Consider the following 25,034-nt stretch of genomic DNA (forward strand, 5'->3'; position numbering starts at 1 on the left):
CAGTCTGAGACTGCTTTAACTGCCCTGGCTTAGTGCTAGGGAATCCTGGGAACTATAGTTTGTTGTGGCACCACAGCTCTCTTTGACAGAGAAAGCTAAATGTCTCAACAAACTACAGCTCCCAGGATTCCCTAGCACTGAGCCAGGAAGATTAAAGCGGTGTCAAACTAGGTTATTTCTGTAGTGTGTTAAGAATATCTCATAGGGCCATCTTGACAATTATTTCCTCTGAGGCTGAGAGAGTGTGACTTAGTGGGATTTCATGACAGAGTGAGAATCGAGAGTGATACTCCAGCGCTCAAAGCACTAGGCCACAGTGTTGTTGTTGTTGTTGAAGACTACAAAAATCTTGCCCTATTGCCTTTCTCTACAGTCACTGTGGTTTTCTATTGGGGCCTCTGATGCTGTTGGACTTCAATACCCAGAAGCCCCAGCCACTACGTATTGTACTGAGGCATCATGGGAATTGTAGTGTAATAACAGCTTCAACGACTGCCTTCAAACAGAGGAAACCGCCGCTGAAGGGCAACGGCTTCACTTTCTCCTCCTGCGCATGCTCCGACTAGTTCGGCGCATGCGCGTTAGAACTCAGCCGGCCTCTTGCCATTTCCGGAGCGCGATGACTTTGGGAGCAGCCGCGGTTCCCTGTGGGCGAGTGTAATTTTGTCCCCTCGCGGGCTTCCTTTGGAAAGGAAAGGATGGGGAGCGCCTCGGAGTCCCTTCGCTACGCCGAATACGCCGCGAGCAAAAGGGCGGACGTAGACAAGGGGCCGGTGCGTAGTGACTAGGAAGCAAAATTGGGGGGGGGGGGGGCGCGTGGCTGTCGGTTAGAACTCTCCGAGGCAGGCGTGCGCATGCGCGTTTGTGGCGGTCGGCGCTGTTGCCATGGCGATGCTCTCGCGCAGTTTGGCCCCGCTTTAGCTCTTTCTGTGGCTCAAGGCTGTGGAATTCTGGGAGTTGTAGTCTCTTGTTCTGACTTATGGTGACCCTAACCTTGAACCTATCATGACGTTTTCTTAACGAGGTTTGTTCAGAGGGAGTTTGTCCTTGCTTGCCTCTGAGGCTGAGAGAGTGTGAATTGCCCAGGGCCATCGAGTGATGGGACATCTTTATTGGCACTGTCACTATCATGATCTTGTTTTCTTTACCCACAGCCAAAGTCAAGGGCTTATCTGTATTCCTCCTTTACATACTTAGGGCTGCTTCCCTTTGAGCTTCTTTGGATCGCCCCATGAAACAATATTTAACTAACCTTGCGCATGGTTGATTGAACTGAGGTGAGAGTAGGTTTAAAAGCCTTAGCTGCAGAAGTGACACTCCTTCGAGCAACATGTTATTTGTTCCATCTAACAATAACAAAAAACTTAGATTCTTATTTGTTTGCCAGTGCTTTGCTTTCTTTAGCGAGGACACAAAATATTGATTTGTAATGTGCTTATCTGATACTCTGGGGGAAATTCCCTGTGGTACAGTCTACATATGCACAGTGTAGATGGCTCAGTATATCCCCAGATCTGTCCTGTTAAAACATTGGCTCTAGGTGTTCAGAATGGAGACAGATAAGAAGATTCCACTACAGTGGGCCCTTCCCTTATGTGTAAGAGGAATTCTGCATATGCTCGAGCCCCATTCAAAAGGATGCACTCCATTACCCCTTCCGGGGTGCACCAAGCCTTCTTCCGGCATGGCATTCAGTATTTCACTGTACAGTATTTCATTTCATAGGAAATCTTAATATTTTTCATACTGATGGTGACATGCTGCACTTTCCAGATATCCCACTGGAATTTATAAGGAAAGAGCTGTTGTATCAGTTTGTATTCCTGTATGTGTTTAATTATGTCTTTAGATGGATTTTTTAAATGAATTTAATTACCTGTACTGAAAAACCCTGCAATGATAGATTTCAGTATTTCTGAAACTATAAACTACGTGATGCTGGTGCCACTTGTTCCCCAAGGTGGAGCTTAAGTAGTTTATCTTTTATGTCTGGGTTATTTTTCATCAGTAGTTAAAATATTCTTAACAGGAACCTGACCAAAGGCTAACTCTGGTTGAATGGCATCAGTGAGTTAAGATCTTAACTTCCTTAAAATTACATGCAAAAAATAGCTTTGTACCCTTTAAATTATTGTAAAGTTTGCAATCTACCAAATTTCTTTCCCAGAGGTTAGTACAGGAACCACCATGGCCCTAAAAACATGTACGATTGGATATATTATTTATGGATGTCTAAGATTTAGTAATCTTGTTTAGACCTGTACAAAAGATGGTGATGCGAACACAATTTTCTGCTTATAACTAGATTATTTTCCATGCAGAGAGAACAGAGATATCTCAGTTATGTTTGGATGCTGAAAATAAAACCATATCATCTGTGTAGAGTAATATGTTTACAAATCTATCATCAATCTTTACATAAACTTTGTTTATGAAATAATGCAGTTTGACATCACTTTGGTATCTGCACTGCAGAAATAATTCAGTTTGCAACCACTTTATCTGCCATGGAATTCTAGAAACTATAGTTTGTTGTGGCACAAGAGCTCTTAGACAGAGAAGGCTAAATGTCTCACAAAACTACAATTCCCAGAATGCCATAGCATTGAGCCATGGCAGTTAAGTTGGTGTCAAACTGTATTATTTCTACAGTGCAGATTAGACCAGTATCTTTTATATAAAAGTTTAAAGTGATTATAATGCAGCCTCATCCACTTTCTTTACACTGTGTAGGATTCTAAGCAATAAGAACATGATTTGAATCCTTCCAGACCTTCTGTTGCTTCTCTACCGAGTGCCCTAAAATAATAATCTCAGTTCAGTATTTGGTTTTAGATGGTGGTCCCAACGGCAGCTTTTGTTTATAGGATCAAAAGTTGCACTTAAACCACTTGCATGCGAATGCAGCGCAAGGATACCCACCTGACAAAAGGAAAAGCTTTTTTAGACTGCAGATAGTTAAACTCTGGAATTCATTTCCACTAGATGTGTTGATGACCACAACTTTGAAGTCTTTAAAGGGGTTTTAATAAATGTATGGGGCATAAAACTATAAATGTCTATTAGTCATTATGGCAATACACAGCCTGCAGCATTATAGGGCAGTACATCTCTCAGTACTAGTGAGAGTACTAAGTGAGAGAGTGGCATCGGCATTCATGGCCTGGAGACTTCTTAATAATTCAGCCTGAAAACACAGTCACATCCTGATGATGAATGAAAACAGAAATGCCAGAGCTATAATCATCACAATAATCTCCAATGTCCTTAAGTGTGAGATTTCTGAGCCATGTTATAAATATATGGAGCTGGTGACTAGGTTCTCTAGGGTTTTCTAATTGTTCAGTATTTGATGGCCAAATTCTTCAGTCAGGCATTTGTGTAGACCATTGTCATCGATACCCCAGAAGTAGATTGTTGTTGTTTCAGCATGATTTCAATATGCTGATTCTTTTTCTGGAAGCAGTTATGTGACCTTTAGCATGGCTAATCTTTACCCTAAATGTTCACAGCCAAAGCCTGCAAAAAAGGGGGAAGATATTCTTAGTTTGTTTAGCTCAGCCACTGTGATATCAGTGTTCACGATTTTTGCAATCAATGTTTTCAGAAGGTACATACATCCCCCTAGAAACTTTGGTCATGGTGATGTATCAGTGAAATATATTTCTTCCAGCAAAAGGAAAGATACTAAATTTAATCAGCAAAAATATAAGTTGGAATACTGATTATGGCAAAGATTTTGTCATGCATTACATTATTTCTACTGTGTGTACTGTATTTTAAATGCCATGTACTTGTCACTTGAAACAGACACCACTTGTAACACTCTGAGTTTATTCTGTTCTAATTTCATGCATTATGCCCAAAAGATCTTTATTATGAGTATGGCAGAGCTTGTTTTTCATTATTTAGGATTCGGCTGGGATTGTCCAGAGGATTTTCCAGGGTATGTTTAGCTGGAGAAGAGAAGGATAAGAGGTGATATGATAACCCTCTTTAAATATTTGAAAGGATGTCATATTGAGGAGGGAGCAAGGTTGTTTTCTGCTGCTCCAAAGGACAGAACATGGAGCAGTGGATGTAAGTTCCTGCATGTCAGGGGGTTGGACTTGATAGCACTTGAGGTCTCTTCCAACTCTATGATTCTAGCACCAAGATGTGCTTATATTATGCCTATGCTTGAAAAATTTGGCTGGCTGCTTGCTTCCCACTTTCCACGTTCAAGCTTGTGTAATCTGCAGGCTGACTCCACTCCAGGAACACAAGCCTTTAATAGATCCAGAAAAACTTTATTCAGTAAGCAGAGTTGATCACAGCACATAGTTGTTGTCAGGACTAAAAGGGTTTTTTCCAGTTACACAGTATCCTTAGAATCCAAACGATTCACCCATTACAAAAGCCTTCATCTTATTTCTCAGCAACGTAAAATATATTGTCTACCTAGATCATACCTCCCCACCACCACCAAGCTACGGCTTCCCACAAGAGTGACTTTGGTAATTTTCAGTTCATCCTCCCTCCCTACACATCACCAATAGGATAGCATATTCATCATCTCATATTGCCAGTCATATTCTTAAGCACAAGTATGGCAGGACTATGTCTGGACCATGATCCTGACACTTCATTGTAGAGACCAAGATAGCTTGCAGACCCCTTTCCCCTATACATGCACACTCAGCTCCTAAAATCTTCACTGAAGGCCTTATTTGTTGCTCATAACAACAGAATACTGCAAATACTTTTCAGTGATCTCTCTCACTTTTTGGAATATTCCTCCCTGAATAATTAAAGAGGCAGAAAGGGACACTTCAAAAAAATATTTGTTTATGCTTGCCTTTCCTTGTTTACTTGTATACTATCCGTATCTCTTTACATTTTTAATTGATTATTTTTAAACTGCTTTTGTTTTCTACTTTATTATGTATGTTTTTTAACTAAGTTCATTTAGACATCTTATTTGGAGGAGACTCCTAAGTCTGGTATATTCTCAGTTGAATTGTCACACTCTTGTCTCCACAAAATGCTCTTGGAATCATGGAATCACAAAGATGGAAGGAACCCCAAGAGCCATCTAGACTGACTTCCTTGCATGCATGAATTCATTGTTCTAGCACCCCTGAAGAATCTTGCCTCTACTAGGTCCATGTAGCTTTTTTGGGCAGGGGTGTGTGTGTCACACAGTTACAGTCCACCCTCCCCATATGCAGGGGATCTGTTCCGGACCCCTCCACATATGGGGAAAAGAGTGCGTGCTCAAGCCCCATAGAAAATAATGGGGTGCGTGCTCACAGTGGCACATGGGACGCACAGCATGAGTACGCACCTCATTTCTGCTGGCGCTTGCCTTCTGCGTTAGCTCAAAGTCGTGGAAGGCAAGCCCACCTATAATCATATAAACATACTGTAAAATCCAAAAATATGATGAAAACCACAAAACAATAAAGTATATGTACCAGTATAACAATAACCAATAAAAGCAGATGTAGACCGCAAGGTCTTTGTATGTCTTTGCTAGGGCTATTTTTCTCTTTTATTGTTATGTTCTATGACACACTGTTTATGTTGATGGTGCCATATAAATAGATGAAAATAATAAACATATTAAAAACACATGCGGGGAAGGAGCCAAGCCAATTTGCCTTGGTAGGGAGTTCACCACTGAAAAGGCTAAGTTTCTTGTGCCTGCCATATTGATGGATACATGCTGGGCTTTAACAGCTGATCTTAATGTTTGGACGTGTTCCTATGTATGTCCATATTTCCCCAAATATTTTACTTCAGATTGTGGTGTTTATATGGCAGTGTGCTATGTTGTCATTTCTTGAGGATGTCACTCGTTTTAGAAAATAGTACAACTTGACAGAAGGAACAGTAGGCCATCTGCTTGAGTGGCTTGCCACTAGAGCGAGCTATTCTGTCATCACTCTCTTCCCCATCAACATTTGTGATGATCTGTCTACTAATATACAATGAACCTTCTTGATCACGTAGCTTAAAGTACCTATTTTCCTTTGTCATACCTTCAAGGGCAGGGGCAACAAACATTGCCTTTTTCCATTAGTGAAATGAGCACCCTAATTACCTTGTGTCTCATATTGTAAGAATTAATGTTTGTAAACTCTTTCAAGAGGCTTAGATTAAAGATGCTATACAAGTGGAAAGAATTATTCTTGAAAATGATGGGTTGGGTTTTTGTAACAAGGCAAAACATGACAAGAATTCCAACAGTGAACTGTAATCACTTGAAGTGGTGCATCTGCTGGGGTGTTAAAGAATATTAATGTGATTTCTTAGGGAATGAAGGCAAGCTCTGAATCAGTATAGTGCATTAGCTTTCCCTTCGCACTGTTCAAAACAATAAAATCTAGTTGCCTTTAAAAGTGTGGTGAATTTTAAGTTAGAATTCTTACATTTGTGCATGTTCTTTTCATGATGAGCTCGGAGAGAGAATTTCATTTCATGAAAATATGGTGTAGAATCTATATAGAGATCTTTATTTAGAAGAAAATAAAATAGAAGCTAGATATATAGTTGGAAAATACATATCGGCAAAAAGAATTTGAGAAAGTTTGTGCCCACCCATGCTGTACTTCCAGTCTCTTCTCTCCACTTTACAATCAATCTGTCGAAAGCAGACTTAATTTATTTAGTTGAATCTTACATTAGTTGGTTTTTATAATTAAAGTATTCTAAATTTGTTCTAAATTTGACTTTGCACTGCAAGCACAATACACGTCTAGAGCAAGGTTTGAGGGGATGGAGATAAAACTTCATTGGGGAGCTGTAAATTACTTTTAAAACTCTCTTATTGATAATAGGCCTTATGGTCCATTTTATATACAGTGGTACCCCGGGATACGAATTACCCAGCTTACGAATTTTTCGGGATACGAAAAAATCCCATAGGGATTTATTGTTTCGGCTTACGAAGGTTTTTTCGGGTTACGAAAAAACCCCGGCGCTGTTTTCAATGGAGCCGCGGCGGAGCCGCGGCTTTTTTTCCATTAGCGCCTATGGCAATTCGGGTTACGAAGGTTTTTCGGGTTACGAAATTAGCCGCGGAACGAATTAATTTCGTAACCCGAGGGAGCACTGTACATTGTGATTTCCATGTTCTATTGTACCGAACTTGAGCCTGGTAATACTGGACCTTTTTTGTTTGTTTAAGGAGTCCTCACCCCCTTAAAAAGCCCAAGGTCCTGCAAATTGTGTGACTGGGTTGCATTTTATTCAACTGGAATTAGGAGTATTTTAATTGTGTAGACAAGGCTCATTAATAATTAAAATTAGGAAGTTGGTGAAAGTAGTGATTATGTATTTGTTGCTGAGCCGTTTACACCAGATAAAACAATGTAATACCTACTTTCTTTCACCCTTTTTAAATAGGCCAATTCTTTGATAGCTGTTGGTCTTGGTGTTGCTGCTGTTGCTTTTGCAGGTAAGTATTAGGAATATATGTATTGTATGTTTCAAAACAGATAAGCTCTATGTGTATGCAGTGCAATTTAATGGGAAAAGATCTCTAACTGTGAGAGGTTGGCATGCAAAGTATCTGTTCTGACATTGAGCTATAGCATAAGACAAAGCTCTATGCAGAGTGCAATATGATATAATAAAGTGTAATTTTTCAGACTAGCTTCTTTTGAATAATCTGATCCTGACTTTTCAGGGCAACTACTTGTCATGCCTCCCCACCTCCCAATCTCGTTCTGGTCTATAATCTAGCCCTGTTGAGCATTGATTGTTGTACAGGCTAGACCTCTTATGGCAAAAAGGGTATTTGATGGAGAAGCACTGGCATGCTTCTGGGGTAGATCTTTCTGCTGGAGCTAGACTATACTGGGCTGGTGCTTCTCCCTATATCTCAATGCTATTGGTACCATTCAATTTGGAAAACATCCAAGCTTGCCAGTGCTATCTCAGCTGCTGTTTTGAGGATGATGTTCTTGCATTGGGTTGTGCCCACTACATGCTTTGCCTTAATGGACAATTCTTCTTTCTATGCAATTTGCAGTATCAGATTTTCACCGATCCCCCTGTCCATCTATTACAGCCCTTTGCTCTGTATCCAAATCTGTTCTGGAGGAGCTGCACAGATAGCTTTTCAATGAGGGCAGGAGACTTATATGAGGCAGGAGAAACTGTTAAACATGTAGGGTTTCCACTTTGGCATGTGGACCTGCTTTCTACAAAGGCAAGCTCACCATTGGAAACAACTTTTACTACACTTACTGGTCCACTTCTTAGAGATTCAGCTGTAGGCACGGCTGGTTTAAACCAAATGACATTTTAAAAAAACCTCCTGTTTTTTAAAATTGGTTATTTGTATTTTTAAAAAGTCTGGCTGTTATCACTATTTTTCACCCCTCTAATTGGAACAGCAATGACTGTTTGAATTTAAACATTTTAACTTATTGGCAGTGGTTCGTTGTTAGACCATATCAGTTGCTTCTTTTTTAATCACTTTATTTTATAGTGTAAGAAATGCCATTCAGAAACAAATCCTTCAATTAACCTAAGTTCAACCAAAATAACTCTGAGAGTATTTTGTATATATTTTATGTATGTATATATGTATATATATGCATTATGTATATATGTATATATATGTATTATGTCTTACATAAATTCAGATTTAAAAGGAATAATAAGCAGTAGAAAATGTTTTATTTAAAGATGTTAATCATATCAAAGCCTAATAACTCTGGATTGTTAGAAGGCATTAAAACATGGCTGATCAAGCTTTCTAATACATAAAACAACATTTTACAGTGTTAATATAATAAGCAGGATTAATTTTTTTTCATTAAAACATCAAACCCAAAAACTGGTTTAAAGAAACAACAACAACAACAAAACACATTTTGGGTTTGGCTTTTTTGAAAAAATTGTTTTCCCCCCAACCCTGTAGAGCTTTGGCCTTTTGCAAGTACAGCAATGATTCTGAAAGTGGACCGTAATTGCCGTCTTGTGGACAGTGGAAAGATCCAGGGGGTGGTGAGGGAAAAGGAGGCGCAAGGGGTCATCAGTCAAAGTATTGGGGAAACCGTGACCTTTTAAGACCATGGTGGGGATGAGGAGTTAGAGCACATGGCAGCAGGGGAGAGGTGGTGACAAAAAGGAGCTTTCACATTTGGAACCCTGCTTTAGCTTTGTGAGCTTTGTGTCTGGCAGGTTGGAGCTGCTCCTGTCTTCTTTTGTCAGACAGGCCACGAGAAGAAGTAGCAGCAGAGGAAACAATTTTTGTATGGAGAGGGATGACTTAAAGCTGTGTGGGCAAGACACATCTCTAGGGAAGGAGGAGGAAGAGTATCCATTGAGAGTCCTTTACCTCTCTCAGATTGAGAGTCTTGCTCCAGCAGAGAGAAGAGTGGGAAACTGGCTACGCTTCTCTCTGCCCTGGGAAAGAAGGGTTGAGAATCCTTCTTCACCAGGGAGAAAATTCTCCCTTTGTACCCGACCACCATAGGAGCAGCAGCTGAGCAGCTAGTCAAACAGTGACCCCCAAAGCTTCTCGCCTGTGCCGGCCTTTACTGCAAGGCTGGCATGGGCGACAGGCTTCCCAGTCACTGCTCAACTGGCTGCTCGGTTGCTGCTTCCAGGGTGACTGAGTGCAAAGGGAGCAGTGACCGAGCAGCCAGTTCAGTAGTGCCCAATGCCAATCCTCTTGCCTATGCCAGGCTTGCAGCAAAAGCTGGCACAAGTGAGAGAGAAGAGCAGGCCTGGCCCGCAGTCACTGCTGTGATCGCACATGAGAGGTGGAGGAGGAGGCAGTGGTGAACTGGACGCAGTCAAGGTAGACACCCCTCACCAGCTGGCTGTTCACAAATAATAGAGCTAAAATCAAGAAATAGGTGTTGGGTTGTCACCATAGAGGAAAGGGGCTGGTAACCCGAAAAAGGGGATCAGTGGAGTAGAGTGTGATCTTCTGCTTCTTCTAGAACTCTGTCTACAAATGTTGCTCAGAGGTGATTTGGCTAATAGTTTAAAGAACAGCTGCCATTTCTGTTGATTATGACTGCTTGAGGGGGAAGGTGAATGAGAAGGATGATTTAAATATAGATTTTAATTGCTCTTTGCTTATATGTTTTGAATAAGCCCTTTGCTTATGTGAATTTGAGCACCTCACTTCTTTCTCATTTTACACCTTTCTGTTTCCTCTGGGTCCACTTGTTAAAAATAAAATGAAAGCTGGCAACAGAAGTAAAATGTCCATGACACACGGGATAAATGTAGATTTGGTTGATTCTAGGCAAACTAGTGCATTTACATTTCATGAGATGAAAATGAAATGCATATGTTTGGTAGGAAGAATGCTAATATGCATATTTGGAAAAGGATGACATTGGGCTGTCATTTACATAGGAATGTCATGTATAACTGACAGAAGATATTGATCCATTTCAGAGGTTAGCTGTAGGGCTGATATTCTTGTATTCAGGCAGTTTAATATTACCCAAGTTAGTCTGGGTCTCATGCATAGCCAGTCTCATTAAAGTGTTTAAATTTGAACGCCCAGGAAAAAAAAAAAAGCACAAGCTCAGGAAAAATTGGAAGCAATTTTTTCCTGTTTTCCCCACAAGCATTGTTTTTCTGGAAACACTGAGAAAAATGGATTAATGACTATTTTCTTTTAGAATTATGAATAAAATACGTAAGGTAAAATATTTCTAAATTTATCCACAGACCTTATTTTTAAAAACTAAGTAGCGGGTAGATTTTAATTTAAGATTGTAAACATTATCTCATGCTATCTCATACCATACAAATGCATCTGAGGAAGTAGACTGAAGTCTACAAAAGCTCATACTGCCAATTTCTTTCTTTCAGTTAGTCTCAAAGGTGCTACAAGACCTCTTTATATACTGATTCTACAGACTATTACGGCTATATCTTTTATTTGCTAAAAAGTGTATGTGATATTATAACTATTGTGTGGAGATATGTAATATTTAAAAAATAAAGTTATCACTGTTTTATGGGTTGTTGGATGTTATTTACCAGTCTTTTTGCAAGATACCCAGACAGCAATAGACTCTTAAGAAGGTCCACCAGAAACTGGCCAGCATTCCACTGTCTTCTGCCAACCACAGCCTTTAATATCTCAGGAACCATCATTTATGGTGTTGTCTTGCTATAACCCCTTGTATCTACTGTCTATGAGGATACTTTCTGGTAGCATTAATTGGCTATATTAGGATGTAACAATTACTTGTGAGTTAGTGTTGATGCAAGAGCTGGAAAGAGCCCAAGAAAGGCTTGGGTCATACGCTGCCCCTTCCCAAAAATCTGGAGAAGGTAGTGATTACTTTTTGCTTCCAGGAATCTCAGTTTATTACAGGAGTGTTGGCAGTTGGAGTCTATAATAAACTCTGGTCAGTTTCACTCAGTTTCAAACTGTCATGTCACTGTTTTCAAAGACAGAAAGGTAATAGCATGGGAAGTTAATAGCATTCTCAATGATAAGGTTCTCCTTCACTTCTGAAGCTTTTTTGAAACTTCAGTCATGGCTATATTCATTGCAGGCAATTCAAAACTGCTTGTGGTGCTTTGTTTAAACCTAGATTTTAGTGTCCTCTAATGGAAAGGCTAACTGAAAACTTTTTTATTGTGTCCCTTTGTGATTTGTGTTTATATTCATTTTGGGTATTTTAATTTTTGTATACTGGTTTGAGCCATTCCATTGGAAATCAATTAAAAAGAATAAAAAATATAAATTGGTCTTTCCTCTGCCTCAGTCCCAGATTTAAAAAAAAAATACTTCATAGGCCTCAATGGCAGCTGTAATCCAGCAACCAATCCTAAACATGCTTACTTGGAAATAAATTCATTGGAACTTGCTTCATATTTATACTACCCCACCTCCATGCATGTTTTTTTCAGATGTTAAGGCTTACTAGTTCCAGTGGCACTTATTCCAAGTAAATGCTCATTTGATAAATTCTATCAGTTCTTGTCATACCCTTATAACTGTTCCATTGGGTGTCTTGGGAGAATGTGCCATTTAACATTTCTAGACAAAAGCAGCTACCATTCTGTTGACTATTTAGTGTTTAGTCACAGTGAACATTCAGTTAAATGTCATGATGAACATTCAGTTATGAGCTCCTTATAAATAAAACAATCAGTCAAAAATCTAAATGCTTATCGTATCTTTTACTGAACTTCAAAATATGGGATTATAATAGAACACACAAGTAAATAGGTTAGAGTTATTGCCACATGATTTCTGCAATTTGCAAATATATATATAATATATATATATTCCCCTTATAATACTGTAACCAGTGAAGACTGTGTGCTTGCCAACTCATCTTGGTGCTGTACTGGGCTTGCATCCAAAATCAGCCACTCAGAAAACAGTTTGAACCAGGAGAAGGGCAACAGTTTGCACCTTTGGACAAACGAGATGAAAAATCACATGCTTCCCTGTTTTTTTGTTTTGGTTTCTTGCAGAAATTACTGTTATTGCATGCTTTCTTAGCCAATGAACAGATGTTAAGTTGCCTTTTGTTTCAATATTTATAGGTCGTTATGCTTTCCAGCTCTTGAAACCACTAGAACAAGTTTTCACAGGAACAGCAAGAAAAATCTTGACTGGTGTAAGTTTAGCACAGAGATCTCTTTTATGGGGTTTTTAAAAGTCGTTAGACAACACTTGGGTGTAACTATCTGTCTATCTATATGGTATATGTGATATTTTAAAACTGATTTTTGCAATACAGGAACATTTTCTAAGTTTCTTAGTATTTTATGTGCTGTAAACTAGGGAGAGAATCTGTGGCACTGTAAGTCCAAGCTAGGGTCTTTACCATTCAGGTGTCCAATAGCTTCTTTCATTGTGGTTTAATACCATGGGACGTGTCACCAAGGGCATCATTTTTAGAATGATGCATTTTTAGATAATGGATTGAAATAATAAAATATTGTAACATCACAAGGATTTTTTTAAAATAAAATTTTATTGATTAAAACCAAAATTGTGTTTTACGTATTTTCTCTCATACATTCCATACATCCATCAATCATTCATAATTTTGAATACAAATCATCATAGTTCTTTACATATCTTAATATTATCTTTAAAAAGCATAACAGTATCCAAATACATAATCAGCATCAATATATATTTTTATCTGGTAACATCACAAGGATTTCTTACAAATTCCTGTATAGGAAGAATGAGCTAAATGCAATGGGTTGTCCCAAGTAGAGTAAGACAATTGAATCCGCAGAATGTACAAAAGTGTTGCTTTAACATATCCCATTCACTCAGTGGGTCTGTTTCAGTTGGAATTAATAATTGGATTTAGTTCAAATGCATGACTTCATTTTTAGTTTAGTTAGATTAGCTGTGGTAAATTCAAGATCAACTATTTTGCTAAGAGGAAACCTCTGTTGATTCCCTTCAGAGGTATATGAAATTCTGTTATGCACAGATTCTCTAAGAGTATTTACTGGTAACTTACTGTAGAATTTTATTGGTGTTGCATACCTGCACAAAACAAATACTGTTTTCAGATGCAATTCCTTGTGTCTGGCTGAGCTTGAAATATGAGAGCTTCTTATCCAAAGGGCTTCTCAGTGCTTCAATTCTATTAATCAAAAATTATTGATCCATATATGTACTTGGTTGTTATTTGTATGCCAATAACAGCCAGCTGTTATTTGAATCATACCTTTTAAGACTTCAGAGTTAAAATGATTTTTGGAAACTGCAAAAAGATCATAAAGCTCTTTTTGCTCTCAGCTATTGTGTCAAATATGACTCAGTTTTAAAAGATAAAAGTTGGCTTTATCTCCTCTAGCAATGAAATCTCTTCAACAAAAGACAAAAAAAAGTTGTTCCATTGATCATGTTTCAAGATCAAATCTGAACCTTTTGTGTTGTATATTACACCTTCAACCATACTACCGACCAAAGGCAGTATTTCTGATTTGAAGTCTTTTCAGTTTTGGAATAGCAGTAAAATCCTTAATGTCAATTACCCTCTCTGTTTCCCCCCCTGAATTTTCCCATGAAGATATTTTTGAAAGATTGATATAACATATCTGGATTTTCCACATTTTCTAGTTCAGCCTTTCTCAATGTGATTTCTTCCAGATGTGTTAGTTTACAATTTGTGTTATCTTCAGCCAGTATGATTTTTGGCTGATAAGCTTTTGTAGTTCAGCACATCTAAAGGAAGCTGGCCCAATGAGACTGAAATTTCCCCTGTTAACTTTTATAATTGGCTAAACCATAAAATCAGCTCCAAAACCATCCCATCACACCATAGTAAACCCATTGTGGTCCCAGTACTTATATACCACTAATTTCAGTGGGATAGCTAGGTACTTGTTTAAAATATCCCCTTTATTTAGATCTTAATGGCTACATCATAGAGACATTTAGATTTCTAGGCTTTATATATTCCTAGACTAACTATAATATTCTTTCGCATCCTTTTGTGCCATGCTATACTATGTAAACTGATACATTATTTACAACCTGCTTTTTTAATTCAAAATGTATATCTTGAATATATCAAATACTGAAACCTTTTTCATATCACAAAATTTTGGCACTTTAAGAAACTTTGGGGTGAAAGAGATGGCCCTGAAGGGGCAGCATGACGCTGTCCCTAAAAAGTCAGATTGGGTCCAAGGCAACCGCACACCACAGCCCCAATCCAGTCACGCTCCACCCCAAATAGGAGCACAAAAAATCTGCTCCCATTTGGGGTGGAAAAAAAGGCACTCCTTTGCCTCTAGAGCCAGCTTTTTGCTGGCTCTGGGGCAAGTGGCGTCTGGGTGCCATGTCCCAAGTCACCTGGGAGCTGGCTGGCGTGTAACCACCAGCATGGCTTCCGGGCAACTCGGGGGCATGGTGTGTCTAAATGCCATGCCCCCAAGCTGGCTATAAGCTGGCTTTACCAGGCCGTCTGTTTTGGCCCTTTGTTTACAAAAATCTATATGGACATTCCTGATTTTATAACAGTAACTATGAAACAAATCAAAGTTAATCTTGTGCCTCTTTCCATGAATTCCACTCACCTTGATTTACCAAAGACATGCACTAACAATTTATTTCTGGAATCTAAACTTCAGTGTCTAAAAGAATGGCAGTTTTTCCTAGATAATATTTATTAATGACATCCTCGGTGCCATGGTTGTGTATGGCACTTGACATTTTTTGATTTTTAACAAAAGGAAACAAAGATAAGAGGTGTGTAGCGGGAAGGTCAAACTGAGATGCTAAAACTAAATTATCAGGCTAATGTGACTTTTCAGTGAATTGCAGAAATGGTGGTCTAGGAAGGACCACCTCCCAAACTCATTCCAGTTTGAAGCCCTTTTCCCTTGCAGATAAAGAAAAATAAAAAAGGTGTAGACCTGTCTTTTAGAGCAGAGGCTATTTAGCCATAGTTTTGTGACTTCAGACAGAATGTTCATAGATCTAATTACTTTATCTTGCCTGTCTCATACAGAGTCTTTCTTCCTATTATAAAGGCGGATTTGAGCAGAAAATGAATAAGCGTGAAGCTAGTCTTATTTTAGGCATAAGGTAAGTATTATGTATAGAAACAGAATCTATTCATTGCTTTCATTTGAAATAAAAATTGTATAAAATGTGGGACAGATATATTCCACTCAATAATTTTAGTTGTGTTTAAGCATCTTAAAATACAGGTTGTCAAAAATATTCATAATTCAGCATATAAATCTAACTGTAAGATAGAAAATTGTAAGATAGTTAAATAGCATAAGAAAATTTCTTAGAAATGTCACAATCAAATAAATGATTACTATGTTGTTTGTAGACTACATAATGAACATACCTCTTTAATGAGACAGTATAGGTATGAAATGATGTATAGACTGTAGATCACTAAGATGTGAAATAAGAAAAATAGGATGGTAATGACACCAATTTAATAAGACAAGTAACCTAATAAATTATATGAGTGATCTTTACAACAACTGAATTGAGATTACAATAATTTAAGCAGGTATGATTTGCAATAGTATTAGTGATAGAAAGTCAACAATAGAGGGAAAGACAAATTGGCAGATGATGGAAAGAAAGTAATGTACGAATGTAGAGAATATAAGAAAGTGATTGAAGGTCAGGGTAAGTGAATTGGGAAGAGTAAGAGAGTGGAAGAGTTAATGAATTGAGGATGAATGAGAGGATTTGGAAATGAAATAAAGGCAAAGAGAATAGAGAGGAAGAAGAGAGAGATGAGAAAGGGAAGGAAGGAAGAGAGGAAAAGGGAAAAGTGGGTATTTGAGGAGGAAGGGAATAGAGAAAGGGAATAAGGGAAGGTATTGAGTTGATGGAATAGAAAGAGGGAAGTAGTGGATGGCCGTCATCGCCAAATAGATCAATAGATTAAATAATGATAGAATGTTAGTGTAAAGTAGGAGATGATGTATGTTGTGGTGGAAATTCCTTTGGTAATGTATGTTATGGTATTTTGTGATTGTGTAGTATTTTTAAATTTTAATTAAAAATGAAAAAAAGAAAGGTGATTTTTATCCCTCTGTTAGGAAATGGTTCACTTTTGAATTAAACAGTTGTACTCATTGACATTTTTATACTGCCAGTGTGTGACGTAACATTATTTTGGCATACAAATTAAAACAGTGCAGAAAGAATGGAAATGAAAGAGGAAAATGAGCAGATTTGAGTGCCAAAGTATAGACTTAAAAGACACATTCCTGCAGTTCTACACACACATAATTCTAACAGAATTTGCAATAGATTCCTGTTTGAGGAATCACAGATCTTTAAGGAAAACAAGCTCTTGCCCAAGGAGGGCTTCTACACAGCTTTTGGCACTGTCTGCTGGTGTTTAGACCAGTGCCCCAGCCATGTGCATAGATGGATGGAGCGCAGAACATCTAAACTATGGAAGACCTTGGCATTTTTTCTTCAGAGACGTAGTATCATCTTTTAACCACCAGATGGCAAGGACCCCTAGATTTTATGTCTTTCAGATGTAAACAAATGGCTGTTTTACAGTTTGCAAGAATAATTATTTATGGAAAGCATCCTAAATTTATCTTTATAGTCCATCTGCTGGCAAAGACAAGATTAGAACTGCTCACCGGCGAATCATGATTTTGAATCATCCTGATAAAGGTATGTTTTTGTATTTCTTAAATATCCATTGGTAGGTAGCGTGCTGCCAGACCTTCTCTCATTACTCAATTACTAGGCTGACATTTAGTTGCTAACTTCACAGTTTCTCTGTGCAACATATTTCAAAGTAAAACATAGTGTGTTACCTGAAGTATGTTCAGCTTGTACCAAACAGTTTAACATCCAGCCTCCATGAACCCTAGCAGAAAATGCAGTGGCTGCCTTTGGGGTCATTCACTAGATCACAAACCTAACTAGCTGTCAAGAGAGTGTTTCTTGGAACTGATAAATCAAGCTGTTAGCTTTGGAAGAAGAGAAAATATTAGCCATGAAGCTGTGAAAAGAAATCCAGGTCTACTAGTATAGAATCTTTGCAACTATAAATAGACAAAACACATACATTCGTAACAGAATGTGACAGAAATGACAAATATATGTACTAGATTTTAGTGCTCTTAAAAACGATAAAGCCAAACACAGATGTTTTAACTAGCCAGGTTTTAATGTAAACGTATCTCCCAAAAAAGCTCTTATTATAACTTTAACTACACTACAGCTGGTTGAGAAGGAAAGCCCATATGTTCATTGCTGTTTGTACTTTGATACAACAGATGGCTGAGAGTTGCACAGTATTTAAAAAGCCAGAAAGGGGAAAGTCAAGATTTTTATATTTGGTTGACAGATTTGTAGTTTATTCCTTCTCATTTCAAGAGTATAAAATTAATTCTGAACTCATTAAGGTGAAAGGTATGGATCACACAGAAGTTTTGTTTTTCAATAGTTATTTTTCACTTAATTGTCTGTTGGGACTTAATGTATATATCCAGATTGAGATAGTCATAGAATAAAACATTTATGGACATGAAGAATTGTAATTGTGATGAAACAGTGATCAGAATACTAGCAGTCTACATTTAATTCTGTATTATTATGTTGCTACTTAGCTCCTGGGAGAGTTGTGGGTAGTAAAAGTAGTTTACACCATTATTATTATTATTATTACACCTGATTCCATTTTCAAAAGGTCTTTCTCTTAATTTAAACATATAGCTGTTGTGACTCCTTTGCAACAAACCTAAGTGATCATTTGGCACAAGTTTTCTTTGCTCTCTTTCCACCTCCACTGGTCCTTTCTAAGCATTCTCAGGCAGCAAATATATTTTATATTTTTAGGCCCAGGGTCAGAGTTTTAGCTGTTCAAGGGTACGTCTGCACATGCCATTTGCAGCAGTTCCCTCCTTGCCCTCACGTCACTCTGTCCAAAAGATGCAGGACCAAAGACTTAATTCAACTGTGGACTTCAGCCCATGAGAACGGCAGTCCTGGAGCAGATCCAGGTCACCCCTGCTTTAAAGGAAATTTAAAAGACTCAACATCTGCTCTGGATCTTCCCATAAAAACCAAAGCACTCCAAAGTGATGCAGGGTGGCTGTGTATACAGTGGTCAGTCCCACTGTGCTGACTACTGCTGGTGCTCCTAGCATGAGTCACTCCTCTGAGGTCACAGTGAGGGCCTAGCCATCTAATCAATGCTGGGCACCATATTTCTATCCACAGAGGGAGCAACTCACACCAGCGGCAGTGGTAAGCAGCACAACAGCATGCTGTGTACACAGCTGCCAAGTGTCACTTCAGAATGTGCAGGTAATGTGGGGACGTCGGGGCAGCTTTGGGGCCAGAATACTCTGGGGACAGAACCGTCCCAAGTGACAGAACTTTTCCCAACCCTGGCCTTCACAGATGGATAGGCATATTCAGGCAATTTTTAGAAGTTAGACCTTCACTAAGACACTAGTACTGTCATATGTCAGTGCTAAGAACATTCAGTGTAATCGCCAGAAGATTTGGCATTTATCCAAGAGCACCTATGTCAGCAACAATGGAACTACTAGAGTTACATTGTCAGATAAAATGTCCACACCTTTTTTTGAATATTTGAACTGAAGATTAAAAAGGAATATGCAAAGTAACATTAAATTCAAATACTGTAGTAAAGAATTCAAAAATATTCAGCAGATACATATAGTTAGTGGTACCACTTCTGTGTCACACCCGCCATGTTTGTTCTTCTATAATACAATTTGCATTATTATCAAACCATGTAATGTATATTACATGGGACATTGTGCAAGTCTGTAGTTTATTGTTTTAAATGTATCTAATCTGGATCAATGTGTTTGCAGTACCAGTACTGAGAATACAATACTCTTTGTTGTGGCTGTATGTCTAGCGAAGGGTACACTCACTACCTTTTGAGGGGCAGGATCTGCTTAGGATTCTCTCACTTAACACTCTCATTTAGCACTGTTTTTGTCTTTTCAATGCTTACCCTAATTATTTTGCAGAAGGGTTTTAGTAGAGTCCAACTGTTGGACTAACAGACATACTGTATTATACAACTAAATAAATTATAAACTAGTTTCTGTTTCCTGTTGTTTACCTATGTTGGTCTGGTCCTAAGACTTCTGAGGAATGGTAAAGCATGTGAAGGTGTTATAAATCTAGATGTGGCCTGGCATTTGATATGCAGCAGCGTCTTGCATCTTGCCCCATCAATCCTCCTGTTTCTCTGATGTTAAGATATTTTATGGACCACATCATGCTATACAGCCTACCACATTTACAGGGTTACACATACACACACCATCTTTTCATACTGTATTTTAATGCCTTATACCGACTGTGGAATGTGCAAAATGTATTTACCCATGCTTCATGTGGTCCATCCAGCATGGTGTTTCAAAGAGTTCTTTATTTGTGCATTGGTCTATTTTTGCAAAGTTTGCACTCCTATGCTTCCTTTCTCCCAATCTCAAACAACTGATGTTCTGGTGGCTGGATACAGAGGGTTCAGCACACAAATTAATGGCAGCATTTTTTTAAAAAGTAATCATGTATTTTACATAGACTTACTAATACTTTTCATATACCATGTATTTTATATAAATCACCTCTAACACTGATTGCGCACTGGTGCCTTCACATTCTGTTATTCTTCTGAACAGATGTTTGGAAAAGGTTGTGCACAATGCTGTGTTGCAGAAAGTACATCTTCACAGGCCAGCGTCTAGGTGTGTGCTGTTGCATGGTGACCTCGTGACAGCAGCTCGTTCGATGTTTTCAGCAGCAGGAGGCAGATGGTTGGCACTCAAGGGGAGAGTAAAAAAACAAACAAACACCAAGACTGCTGAACTGTAATCAGATTGTTAGATGGACTGGAAAGCAATGACAGTGTTGAGAACTGGAAAGAGGAGAGCATTCTGTGTTTTAAATAGCTTTAATGTGACACTCTTGGCTGGTGCCTGTGCCTTCAATGAAGAAGGAGATACTTAATGATTCTGTATTAAAAAATATTCTTACTGGCATTTTATTCAAGGAATGTTATCAAAAATGAAATAAAACCTACTAGAGGAATTTAAAATACCTCTGCTTTTTAAAGCTATTAACTGCATACCACTACGACTAGTTTTGTAAAATGGGTTGTGGGAAAGAGAGTCTAAGTTTTCACACTGTGGATGGCAGCTATCCTTGCCTTATGATATCTGTTGAGTCCTCTGCATTAAACCAAAAAGATCTGAAAGAATTCATTAGTGCTTCACTCTGATTTGACACTAGAGAGTACATGATTTCCAAGTCCTGTGGGTTTTTTGGTTTTTTTAAATAACTGGATGATTCCCACAAGCAGCTCCTGGGTGTGCATATGCCAATAAATGTCTTGTAATATTATGCAGGGAGCTTACAGAGAAATGTAGCACTTCAAAGTTTTGCCTGTGGATCTTCCAGAGATCCCATTCTTCAGTCAGACAAGACATAAGTCTGTTAATGGAAGCACAGGCAGAGCTATGGAAGCCATCCTGTGCCTTTGGAAAAGTAATAATTGGCTCCAAAATTGTGGTGCCTTAGGGTTTTTATATATATCAAATTCTTGCATGAAACGTAATTTGTGAAATGATGTGTAAAATCTATTTCCCAGAACAAGAGCTCGTGCTGTTTTTAAGGTAAATCCAGGATGATTTTGATGATAATTTATTTATTTCTTTTCCTTTAGGTGGCTCTCCCTACTTAGCAACAAAAATCAATGAAGCAAAAGACTTATTGGAATCCAGCAGTAAACATTAAGACACCAGGATTTACCTTAATAAATGCAGAACTGATTATTTGTGGAAAACGTGAGATGTACCACACAGTGGCTTACAGTATACAGTATCTCATTCCTGTTGATTGTGGGACAAAATTGTTAGAGGTCTGCAGCTGTAATTTTAATAAAGTTCCACAAACTCTTGACAATGTCATTTCAGGATTTAATAATAAAAGCCAACTCTGCATTTTGAATTTCACTTGTGCCATTCTGGTGGGAAAAGTGCATTACATACTACATTTGAAGCATGGTACCCTCATGCAGAGAGGATTTGAGAGTTACACCATCACTTTTCATAGTTCCACCAGGCAAAACTACACAACATCTCATCTCTCACCCTTCCAAATCAACTTCTTACTACTGCATTCCTCCCACAACATGGCCATGTACTGGTTGATGGAGAGCAGCGATGATGGCAGAGAAGAAGCATCCATTTCTGTTGCAATGGCAGGATGGTTAACACTGACATTACCCCTTCTCTCTCCACTCTACACCAGTCAGGCTGTTTGTGCAGGTGGAGGGGGGGAACAGCAGTTAAAAGGCAGGTTGGGGGAAAAGGAGACATTGCCTAGTTCTTCCTGACAGATTTCTAGGCTGCATCTTTCTGATCCATGATCCGTTAACTACTATAGATAGCCCTGTACCCTATTCAACCTGTCAACCTTAAGGCTACCCCGAATTTACAAGAATGATATGGAGAGAAGGGTATGTTGGGAGTATATATTTCTTTACTAGTTGTTTCAAAAGAAGGTGATTCACCATGGCAAAACACCATTTGCTTCTCAGCCTGAGGATTTTTGAGTATACCCAGCTCTCCCCAATATCTGTCACTCAATAATTATGGAGAATAGCTGACCTAAGCTATTCTCTGGAGTATTATGAAACACTGTTGATCTCTTCTAATTACCATTCTGTTTTTAAGTTGATGTTTTAGTGCTATTGTAACTGTTAAGTTCCTCTTTCTCCTTTCCCAGTGTCTTGACACAGACTTTACACCAAGCTTTTCAAGTACTCAGCCTTACACACTGAGAACCTTTACAGGCAGTAACATGTCTACCTTTTAAAGTGACTCTGTAATCTATGTTTAATAGAATTATTTTTGAAATATGCAGGCAATGTCTGGATAATGCTTATTCCATTGAATGTATTTTTCATAGGGTTTATAGTCTTTTATGTTATTTAAAAAAACGATGTATCTTATCCTAATAAAAAGTCCATTTATTATTTTACTTTTTTCTACTATTTGATATATTTTTGTGACTGTGTCTACAGCAGACTGATTTAAAATGTACCTTTAAATGAGTGTCTGAGTATCTTGCCTGCACACTGAAAACTTAATTTACCTTTCACTAATAAGGCAGGTGTGAGAAGGAATGCAAAAGTTTCTCCTCTTGCAATCTGCATGTGGTCTGGCATGTTGCCTAGAAGCACAATTGCTCTGCTAGGAAAAGAAAATGTTCTTTCAGCCATTTTATGATCTGACAAGTGCTGCTGTTCCCATCTGAATGTCCTCTTTTGTTGCCGCGGAAAATAATTTATTGAAAATTCACATAAAAATTTAATGGAAACATAAATACGCATAAAACTGTTAATATTGCTTTGCGCTTTAAATTAGCCATCCCTTTGCTTGTGTTATTATCTCTTGTCTTTTCTTCAGCCTTTATCATCTTACATCCATATTAAATATGTCCTCCCTGCTGCATGAGTGCAGTATTTTTGTCTTCCTCGTGAAGACTGGGAAAGGGCTTTGTCTCTTCCTAGCATATCTACTTTCTAAATTAGATTTCTATCATATTAGTTTACATTTTAAATCGAAAAGTCTTCACATATCCTAAGAATTAATTTAACACCTAATACCATCGGCAGTAGGACAGAGGGAATGGGAACTAAGCACCAGTCAAAATTCCCAAGTACATTTCAGTATCACTGCTTGGAGCTGAGGAAAAAGCATAAAATGGAAATGAATAAAATAGTAACATGGGAGTTTTGTACGAAACGGAACATTTAGTTATTACATTCATCACCACAAATGAAAGTAGCTTACAATGGCATAAACCAGAAGTGACACCTAAGGGCAATTTTTAATTTTTTAAAAAAATATTTTTGCAATATTCAGTACAATACAATACATAACATTTTCCTTTGTAAGTATATTTATTCTTTGCATTCTAATATCTTATATCTAAATATCTTTAACATACCACCTCAGTGTTCCCCTTCTCCGGAGCCATTTCTATCCTTATACTCCATCCAAAATTTTAATTCATCTTATGAAGGTAATTTTCTATCTTCTTTTCTTAATACTTTTTCAATAATTTTTTCCATATCTCATCAAAATCATTTTTTTTTTGTTTCTTTCAATTTACATCTAAGACCAATCTAAAGCACTAAAACAGTGCCCTCCTGGTAAAACTTATTTCAAAAATTGGAAGGATAAAAGCCAAAGGCCTGGCTAAACTAGCAAGTCTTTGCCTGTAGATAGGAGGCCACCGCAGATGGAACTAGACTGGCCTCTCTTGCCCCAAGAAACCCTCTCCCTTGCATTCTGCCGCCTACGGTTGTGGGACAGAATTAAAAGACCTCTCGCCAAGATGTCAAAACATGGGCCTGTTCCCAAATTATGAAGTTTCTGTAGCCTCTTCCTAAGCCATGAAGGGCTCTGCAGGTTATATCCAATGTTTGAACTACCCCTGGAAATAGACTATTGCCAGAGCCAATGAAACTCCGGTTCAGAAGAAGTCTTGTGCCCTTTTGCTGCCCCTGGTCTGGCTGTAACAATTTCAACCAGCTGATGCTTTCGAATGCTTTCTCCATGTAGAGTGCCTTGTTTAGAGTAGTCTAAATAAGAGGTATGCTATGGCATGTATTACTTTGACCTGTTCTGACTGACAGCCCCTGGAACGGCCATGGTTGCCATCGTGGTTGTGAAGGATGCTTTTGGCCGCTACTGAAATCTAGCCATCCAGGGTGGAATCTGAGGACACCGAGTCAGTGATCCTCAACAAGAAGACCCAAAACGCACTGAACTTCTACTCTGCTCCTCTACAGACAAGGACTAACCTGTCTGGATTAAACTTTCTTCAACGTATTACAGGTGCTGAACAGTGATTTAGAATGAGAAAAGTATTCTTGGTTATATATGGAAAGGGAAAATAGAGTTGTATGCCATCAACATAGCAGTGTCACTGCATTCCAAAACTCAGTTATATCAATGTGTCAAGCAGCATGAAGGACGTAATGGTCTAGGGCAATGATGGTGAACCTTTTCGAGGCCGAGTGCCCAAACTGCAACCCAGAACTCACTTATTTATTGCAAAGTGCCATGTCTCTCTGGCTTTCTAGTAGCAAACACTGGCAAACTCTGTGCTGGGACGATGGCACATGTGCCCACAGAGAGAGCTCTGAGTGCCACTTCTGGCACGCGTGCCATAGGTTCGCCATCACTGGTCTAGGGCATGATAGGCCAATGCCTAATGGCAGTTCACAGCTTGCCAGTATATTTCCATACCACTCCCTCTGGAGGAGGTTATCTTTTAGATAAGATCAGAACCACCAATAACACTGCCTCTTTGTTCAATTGTGGTCCAGGATACCATTGCCGATGCTATTGAAAGTTGGCTTAGAAGAACCAAGTGGGTCACAGTTACACTGTCCAATTTCAAGAATACACAATCCACCAAGATGACTGCCTCAAGTGATCCATTCTATAACTAGGCCAAAAGCCAGATGGAAGAGGATCTAAATAATATGCCTCATCCAGAAATA

At 38.5% G+C, this 25,034-nt stretch overlaps 1 protein-coding gene across 1 annotated transcript; it reads left to right on the forward strand.

Annotated features, from left to right (window-relative positions):
• Nucleotides 1-594: 594 nt before the first annotated feature.
• On the forward strand, nucleotides 595-21,463 carry DNAJC15 (DnaJ heat shock protein family (Hsp40) member C15). The gene is made up of 6 exons (XM_042459923.1): nucleotides 595-773; nucleotides 7,390-7,441; nucleotides 12,532-12,605; nucleotides 15,474-15,550; nucleotides 17,061-17,131; nucleotides 21,180-21,463. Exons 1-6 carry the CDS (start codon nucleotides 699-701, stop codon nucleotides 21,248-21,250), a joined length of 420 nt encoding a protein of 139 aa, XP_042315857.1. The 5' UTR covers nucleotides 595-698; the 3' UTR covers nucleotides 21,251-21,463.
• Nucleotides 21,464-25,034: the final 3,571 nt, after the last annotated feature.

The sequence above is a fragment of the Sceloporus undulatus genome, chromosome 3 (genome assembly GCF_019175285.1).
Source record: "Sceloporus undulatus isolate JIND9_A2432 ecotype Alabama chromosome 3, SceUnd_v1.1, whole genome shotgun sequence".
NCBI lineage: Eukaryota > Metazoa > Chordata > Lepidosauria > Squamata > Phrynosomatidae > Sceloporus > Sceloporus undulatus.

Coding starts and splice junctions, on each gene's coding strand:
- DNAJC15 (XM_042459923.1), top strand. CDS start 699: ATGGGGAGCGCCTCGGAGTCCCTTCGCTACGCCGAATACGCCGCGAGC. Junction 774..7,389: donor CGGACGTAGACAAGGGGCCG/GTGCGTAGTGAC, acceptor CTTTTTAAATAG/GCCAATTCTTTGATAGCTGT. Junction 15,551..17,060: donor AGTCTTATTTTAGGCATAAG/GTAAGTATTATG, acceptor TTATCTTTATAG/TCCATCTGCTGGCAAAGACA.